Source organism: Epinephelus moara, chromosome 12 (assembly GCF_006386435.1).
Source record: "Epinephelus moara isolate mb chromosome 12, YSFRI_EMoa_1.0, whole genome shotgun sequence".
Classification (NCBI taxonomy): Eukaryota; Metazoa; Chordata; class Actinopteri; order Perciformes; family Serranidae; genus Epinephelus; species Epinephelus moara.
Genome location: NC_065517.1, coordinates 37,950,665 through 37,959,362, shown reverse-complemented (window position 1 = coordinate 37,959,362; position 8,698 = coordinate 37,950,665). Strand labels below are relative to the sequence as shown.

The 8,698-nt window shown below is 42.4% G+C and overlaps 1 protein-coding gene across 1 annotated transcript in view; it reads left to right on the top strand.

The window, feature by feature from the left end:
• Positions 1–1,420: 1,420 nt before the first annotated feature.
• The window catches only part of enpp5 (ectonucleotide pyrophosphatase/phosphodiesterase 5), a 14,028-nt gene continuing 6,750 nt past the window's right edge, over positions 1,421–8,698 (top strand). Inside the window, exons 1-3 of the mRNA XM_050058684.1 lie at positions 1,421–1,667; positions 4,454–5,359; positions 6,705–6,881. Coding sequence (XP_049914641.1) covers positions 4,477–5,359; positions 6,705–6,881 — 1,060 coding nt within the window. The 5' untranslated portion in view covers positions 1,421–1,667; positions 4,454–4,476. The remainder of the gene's footprint in view (positions 1,668–4,453; positions 5,360–6,704; positions 6,882–8,698) is intronic.

Genomic DNA, 8,698 nt, shown 5'->3' with positions numbered 1-8,698 from the left:
TCCTGTTTAAATCCATTTCACACCATAATCTCTCAATTCATTTTACAAATTGGCCTTTTCTGACAGGTAATAGATTTATTGTGTGTATGGGAGTGTATGTGTTTGCATGCTCACAAGTGCTCTACAAACAATAATGATAACTTTATTTCTATAGCACTTTTCTAAACCAAAGTTATAAGGTGCTTCTCTGAGCTGAGGAATCTTGCAGCAGAACAGGGGGTTTAGGTGTTCTGAAATGTAAAGCAGAGCCAGACCATGACGGGATTTAAAAGTAATCAACAGAACTTTAAACTGAAATCTGTACTGAACAGGGAGGCAGTGTGATTGAGCCAGGACTGGTGTGATATGTTCCCTACGCCGAACAGTTAACTGATGCGTCACCAGGGCAAGTAAACAGGGAGCTGCAGTAGGCGTGAGAAAATAAGGGTGTGGATAAGCTGTTCAACTATGGATCTGGAGAGTATTGGTTTGATCTTGGCAATGTTTTGGATTTGCAAAAAGCAGGATTGAATGACAATAACCACGACCTCTGTCTCATCTGTGTTCAGTTGCAGAACGATCAAGGCCATCCAGTCATTAATAGCAGCAGGACAGCCGTGCAGAGAGTCCAGGGTGCTGTGATTTTCAGGGCTAAGTGAGAGGTACAACTGGGAGTCATCAGCGTAACAGTGGTAGGACACAGGAGTGAAAGTGCAGATAATATGGCCACGGGGTGAAAGATACAAGCTGGATAAAATAGGGTCAATAAAATAATAATAAAGTTATATAATAATAATCAAGTTTAGAGTTTAAAAGTTGATTTTTGACCTTGAAAAACATTAATTTATCAGCTGTTTAGGAGCTTTAAACAATATCCACCACAATACAAATAATAAAAATGGACTAATTGCAGTTAAAACCAAATGAGTAGAGAATCAAAATGGTGCAGTGGAGCACTCAGTATCAGATGTTGGTGTGTGCTGACATGGAGAGGCCTGTCAGTGGGTCAGAAATAGTCTCAGTGTGACGATGCAGCGTCATGATTGAGATGCCATCTTCCCTATAACAGAGCATGAAGACACCAATCTGACCCCACTCCTCTCAGACAGCACGTGACTGACACCTCGTGGACACAGTCTGTCATTAGCATTGCACAGGGCGGATTTTGCGTTGCATTTCCAGCATTATCATGGTCTGATGGAATTAGAGCAGTCTTTCAAGGGGACTATTTTTAGCAGCGGAGCATTATTTTCAGTCTCCTCCGGCTTCACATCTCCAAATGAAACGCCCTTCACGCTGACACACTTCTCCATATTTATTTAATTTGTCATCTTAAAGCAAAACGCCTGTAACCCCACTGACACCGAGATGTCTATTTATACTACCGCCCCCCCCCCCCGCCCCTCCTTCTCCTTCCTCCTCCCTTCCTCATCCTACATTACGTCATCGGGACCGGTGCATTCGCAGTGTATTTGGGGGATGCAGCTCCTCACGAAGCGAAGCATGCACACGCAGGGAACACCGGACAGCCTTTTGTCTTTAAATGACCCGGTTTGGTTTCATATATGTAAATAGAAGCGACGCAGACGTTATTAGAAACACACAGCAGGTTAAAAGGCGGGACTTCCTTCCGGCTGTTTATCTCAGTGTGCAGCGCGAGGCGAGCCAGTGCAGGATCAGATAACAAGGTAAGCTTGTTGACAGTCTGCAGCCCGTGTTGCCTTTTGAATTTGTGCATTTCTCTGCATCGATCCTGTCTTCATGTCAAGTGTTGCTGTGTGTGTGGTTGTTGTCTTGTTGTTGCACAGCTGCGTGTTGTGGCTGTTAGCTCTGCAGCAGCTCCTGTGCTACAACACGGAGACTGTGTTTCCTCTTTAATGTGTCTCACTGTCATTTGGACATTTGTAGTAAAGTCGCTGCTACAGATGCGCTGCAGTCATTATAACCTCAGTCCAGTGTCATCATTGCTCTCTGACCTGTAATGTCTTCAGTGCTGATGCTTCCTGTTTACTGTAGCTGCTGTCTCACTCCATGTTGTGATGATATGTCAACATCATATCAGTGTCATGGTCGACTTGTTATTGCCTGGAACAGCACATCAAAGCTGCATTACACTGATATTACTGTCAGTTTCATCAGCTAACTTCAACACTGGGGTCAAAACTGATTATTTTGGTTATTATTAAACTATAAAAATGATCCATGACATGTTCCCAGTGCCCAAGGTGACATTTTTAAATTGTTTGTTTTGCCTAAACAACAGTACAAACTAGAGATCTGTTAGAGATGCACCATATTAGATTGTTTTGCTCAATGGTGGTGCTAATTTTTGACAGCTATTTAAGATTTAGTCTTAGTCTTGAGATCCTTCATAGCTTTAGAAGAAAACTCAAAAAAAAATTTAGTCAACAAAAATTCGAAACATTTAAGTAGACGAAATTTCAAAGGTTTAAGTAAAAAAATAAAAAAATTTAGTGGACAGAAATTCAAGACATTTTAGTAAGCTTTTAGTCTTTATGTTTTCTGTATGGTTTTTTTTTTCTTTCTGTAAACTAATCCGGTGAGGCTTAGTCACGTATCAGAAATTAGAATCAAACGTATATAAAAATTTCATTTTGACAATTCTATTCCATAGCTAAGAATAATTTCTGCACACTTACAAACTTCCATTTCTCCAGCAGCGTTTGACAGGTTTAAGGGCTGATTTTTTGTCATATTTTGTTAAAAAAAGAAAAACAAAATAAAAAGTTGATCGGAAAAATACATTTACGAGTACACACTTAATGATCATCATTTGAAAGGCTCAACATCTCTCTGTTTATGCTCTCAAAAACGTTGACACCACAAATAACTAATCTGAGATGACAAGGAGTCCTGCAGGGATCAGATGTGAAGTCCGACAGCCAGTGGCTACTTGCTCCGCTGCCATTCAGCAGCTTACAAGTGGAGCTAACTGCTAACAGCCACTGCTGCAACCAACAGATTCCGCAAAGTCAGACATAGCTGAATATTTACTGATGAATTACAGCTCACAGCTCGAATCAACGGCTGACGCTGCTCCAGTGTCAGTGTTTTTGCTGGCTAGCAAAACATCCTGGCGCTGACTATTTCCTGGAGTTTGCCAGCCTGTCGCTCATGAGGCATTTGAAGATAGCTGCAAGCACGGCTGATCTCTGCTTTCACTGTTTTAGAGTCCACCACTAACATTTTTGTCGTCTCTTCACTGAAAATGAAACATTGATTTTCTGTTATCAAGATCTATCTAGCTCCACTTCATCTTGTTTTCGTCATGGAAAAAGGTTGACAAAAAATTTTCGTCATAGTTTTCATCAATGAAATTAACACTGCAGTGGTGTAGTGGAGGGTACACAGTATTCCCACCTAACAGCCAAAAAAATGTTGGAATATATAGGACAGTATACCCACTTCCTCCACAGTAACCTACCTATCTTCATAGGGGTACACCCACCTCATATGCTACCGTTACACCACCGATTTTGCTGATAGGCCGATATTTTTCATCTAATTTTGGCCGATTGCCGATATCTGCACATATTTTTTTTCTACCTGAATGCAGAGAGCATTAAGTCTCATCTGTAGTGGAATTAACATCATAGTGCAACACAGTCTCACAGACAATTCCCAACAAGGCACTATGTGGTGGTTAGGTTTGGGTACCGTTCACATTTGAACTGATACCGGTGTTACCTTGAAATATGTTCCCCTTTTGATCAGTCTTTGCCTCCTGTTAATGCACAGCACTCTCTTGGGGTAGGGGTAGGGTTAAGGGAGTGTTTCTTTGACCCATTAACCACTCCTCCAAATCTCCATGAGCAGACTTTCTCAATCTTTATACTTAATTTGTGTGTCTACCACAACAAAGATCCTCTCTGACTTTGCATGGGTTTTGTTTTTGTGTTGCCAACAGGTCATTTTAACACATTTCATAAAGCACTGTTAAGACTTTGTGTCCATTTCATGTATTCCTATGACACCAGGTTGTATTATGCTTACTGTTATCACGATGCAGACATGAAATACAGCACTTTTCAAGGTGTGCACATTAAACTTAGAAAACTACCTCAGCTTAGGTTACATGTAAAACATGACATATTTATTTTTATGTTACATTTTTGAGCAAATCTGTTGTTTAATCCAACTTTAACAGGTCTGGATGATGCTCTCCGTGAGACAATCCTGACAACAGCCACAAGTTTGTCATTATTTTGAGATACAAACTCATTATTTTGACAGTTTCCTGTTATTTCAAGAAAGTTTTCTTATTATAATAACTTGCAGGATCTTTTTCTTCAACATTCTGTCAGAAATTTAAGCCAAACCATCAAAACAGCCCCAAAACATAATTACACAGCAGCATGTGAGCAGGCTGGCTTTATACCTTTTCCTAGATAAGAGGGGTTAATTGTTTAGCCTCACTGAATTCTTCCTGAGCAGTTTCTGTGTGTGTTTGTAGGTTTTCTCGTCACACGCCACACCATGCTGGGCTGCTTGCTGCGAGGAGGCCGCAGTCCTCTGGTCTGCCTGTGGGCCCTGCTGCTGCTGCCGCTGGTCTCTCTCCATCGCTTGAACCAACATGGCCGCAGGAGCCACAGCGTGAGGGAGCGGCCCAAGCTGCTGCTCGTGTCCTTCGACGGCTTCCGCTGGGATTACATCCACCGGGTCCCGATGCCTAACTTTCGCAGCCTGATAGATGACGGAGTGTTGGTGGAGCGGGTGGAGAACGCCTACATCACCAAAACCTTCCCCAACCACTACAGCTTGGTGACGGGGCTGTATGCTGAGACGCATGGCATCGTGGCCAATGAGATGTACGACCCCACTCTGAACCGCTCCTTCTCCATGGAGACGGACAGTATTTATGACTCACGGTGGTGGGAGGAGGCGGTGCCTCTCTGGGTGAGCATTCAGAAAGCTGGAGGGCGGAGCGGGGCTGCGATGTGGCCGGGATCTGATGTGAAGATCCACGGCATGTTCCCTAACCAGTACCTCCAGTACAACTCCTCCGTCTCCTTTGAAAGCAGGGTGGAGCGGATTATTGAGTGGTTCTCTGCACCCAAAGAAGAAGCAGTGGATTTTGGAGTTCTGTACTGGGAGGAGCCGGATGAGAGCGGGCACGCCCTGGGACCCCTCAATACCCTCATGGACAAAGTCATCGCCGGGATCGACGAGAATCTCGGCTTCCTCATAAACGAGCTGAAGAAGGCAGGGCTGTATGAGAAGGTGAACCTGATCGTGACCAGTGACCACGGGATGGCGCAGCTCTCCCCCAATAAAATCATAGAGCTGGACGAGTACGTGAGCAGAGACCTGTACACCTGGGTGGACAAGAGTCCGGTGGTGGGGATACTGCCCAAAGAAGGTAACACTTTAAAACATCTGTCACATTATATTTGGGAAATATGCTTGTTTGCTTTCTTACAGAGAGTTAGTTGCCCAGGTCAAGACCTTTAAATACGTCCACTCTGTGAGTTGACTGATTCGTCTGTCATTGTGACATGAAACAGCATTTTCTCGGTTGATAATTGATCGATCCAATGTACAATTATCCAGTCAGCACCATGGACACGCCTAATGCTGTTGTCAAGCGTTGTCAAGCTGTGTGCCAGAACCAGTGAGGAGTAGTAACTACATTACCAACTGCTAAAGACAAGACAGACGCTGCTGCCGAGGCTGTTCTAAGTTAACATGTCTTCTCAATATCGCCTGACATCATAGTTCGTTTACACTCTGCTTAAAATGACAGGTTCAGGCAAATGCTTTGGTCTCTAATGATCGGTTAGAAAATTTAAATCCCCTTAACTCGTGGCGATCGGTTAGAGTGGACACGTCAGACTGAAGATGAAAATGAAGTGTAACGAGTTGTCTGATATCAGGCAAAAGAGTTTGATGAGAAGATCCATACCACTCTCAGACATGACAGACATCGATCTGCTCTCTAATAATTCATTCCTTCATTGTCTGTAACCACTTAGCCTGTTAGGGATCACAGGGGGGGTGGAGCCTATCCCAGCTGACACTGGGTGAGAGGCGTCAGACTATCAGTCACCAGACTATCACAGGGCTGACACATAGACACAGACAACCATTCACACTCACATTCACACCTACAGACAATTTAGAGTCACCAATTAACCTGCATGTCTTTGGACTGTGGGAGGAAGCTGGAGTACCTGGAGGAAACCCACGCTGACACGGGGAGAACATGCACACTCCCCTCTAATAATGTATAAACACATATTTTAGAAATTTTAAGTCTTTTGTAATATTCTGAGTATTGCAGAAACATATATTGCGATATATTAGGATTTAAACCTTTTTTCAAATGCAAATTAATAAAAAAAACTTTGTCAACGTCTGTTTTTATCCAGTAAAATAAACTGAATCATTTTTATTGCAGCAACCTGCATCTAGTGGACTGAAAAATAATTGATTTTAATACTTTATATGGGTTCCAAAAGTTTAATTTGTATTTGCAACATTATTTTCAAGAATAAAATATCAATATTGATCCGTGCATCGATACCATATCACAATGCAAAATATCGTGATACTATGCTGTATCGATTCTTTTTTCCCACCTCTAACATTTGGCCATATTTTAATTTCAATAATATTTCTATTAATTGTGAAGCCGTGCTTTAACCTAGAATCAAATGGGTTTTTAAAAAAATAAATTCTATCATTGTTTGTCTTCTGTTTTCCAGGGAAGCTGGAGGAGGTGTACAGTAAGCTGGTGGACGCAAACCCGAACATGATGGTGTACAGGAAGGAAGACGTTCCCGAGCACTTCCATTATCAGCACAACGTCAGGATCATGCCCATCCTCATCGAGTCCAAGGAGGGCTGGACCATCATGCAGAACAGGAGCGGGCGCTACATGCGTACGTATTCAAACCTCAGAAAGCTGCGTTTGTGGCTGTACGTGATTAAACAGAGTTTTTTTTTTGCAGCTGTTTCAAGCAGCAGGTTCTGTTTGCTCTAATAATAACTTCACAGGAGGTTTTTCAGTCATTAAACCAAAGCTGGCTCGTGTAATAGCAGCTGTAATTAACAAAGAACGCCAGATTTGTTTTCCCTTAGAAACAGCAGGAGTGCGTGTGTGTAGGTTTGGAGGTTTCTCCTGCACCGCCTCCAAGTGCAGTTATTTTTTCTTCTATTTAAATTAACCTGTTATTTTACTCTTCGCCTTAGAGATCTCAAACGGTGTATCTGGAGTTTCTCATTGCAGATTACAGCAGCTAATTTTCCTGCTCTCCTGTTGAAGGCTTGTTAATCAGTAAAATGACCTGATGGAGTCTGTGGCTGGACTGAAAACCTGCTGACTCTCAGTCCACAGTAACGACGTGGTGTGAGACTGCTTAGCATGCACACTGGCCTGCATATCAAAAGTTGTTTCTACCGTATAGCCGTTTGATTTATGAGAGATCAATAGGCCTGAGTGATAAAAGCAAAGCTGTTACTGTCTAGCAGTGGAGACTTCTGCTCCTCAGTGTATTAGAGGGAAGGCACTGAGACATATTGGCGTAGACCCAGGCTGCATGAACCACATCAATGCTCACTTATTAATGATTATTATCAGTGTATGTGAACTGGACCTGCACTTCCTGGTGGCACACTTTCTCCCTGTTTACTTAAGTCAAAGACACAACAGATGAATTCAGGGATGTGTTGCATTATGCGTATCTTTACCCCGGCTTAGACCAGTTATTTGCGACAAGACGAAATCATTGTAGAATGTTGCTCTCTGGTTGAATTTCTGGCGGCTGGTTTCAGCTTTATGATTTTTTGCAGCCAGTATCTCACTATCACTATCCTCATTTATGTTTTGAGAAGCTACAAATTATATTCAGCCACAAAATAAGCCTTAAAAGCTGCAATCAGAGCAGAGGTACAGAGTGTTGTTGCATAGAGATGATACACCGTCTCATGACTCCGACTCTCCAACTCTTTCAAAGTTTTCAGAACGTTGCAGACCGGTGCATTGCATGTAGTTGCATGCTTCAACTCGTCTCATCGTGTCATCTGTTGTCTGAACTGGGCTTTTGAGGTCTAACAACATGTCCTTCTTCATAGAACATTTGCAAAGCTAGTTTTTAAAAAACAAAAAAACAAACACCATGTTAAGTTGCAGTCCACTTCTTCCCTGCCTTTATTGGTGTATTGCTAAGCTTTTTTACTTGTTACTGCCACCGTTTATCAGTGGAATAGCATGAAACCATAGGCAGGACTGTGCATTAGGGTTGGGTTGGTCTGAAAATGTTCAAACTGGTTTGATATTAAGCCAAACATCGGACTGGGCCTGTGTACCATCTTGTAACACTAGGTGTCTTACTTGACTCAGCAGCCACTGCACAATGCTGCACAGTGCCAAACTAATCACAAGGCTGACCTTGACAAACTTAGGTTTCTTTGGCAAGTGTATACACACGAACTCCCAACAGTGCAGCCTCTTTGTATATATAAATGAAACAGAGGGGGAAAAACAAGACATGATGATAGTATGTATAATTTTAATTAAATGCAGGCAAATATACTGTATAGGGGTGTAACGGTACACAAAAATCACGGTTCGGTACGTACCTCGGTACACAAGTCACGGTTCGGTTTTTTTCGGTACAGTAATGAAAAAAATAGACAACTATTAAATATCTTTTACCTATTGGTAACCTTATTAAAACATACCACCACAGCAGTTAAC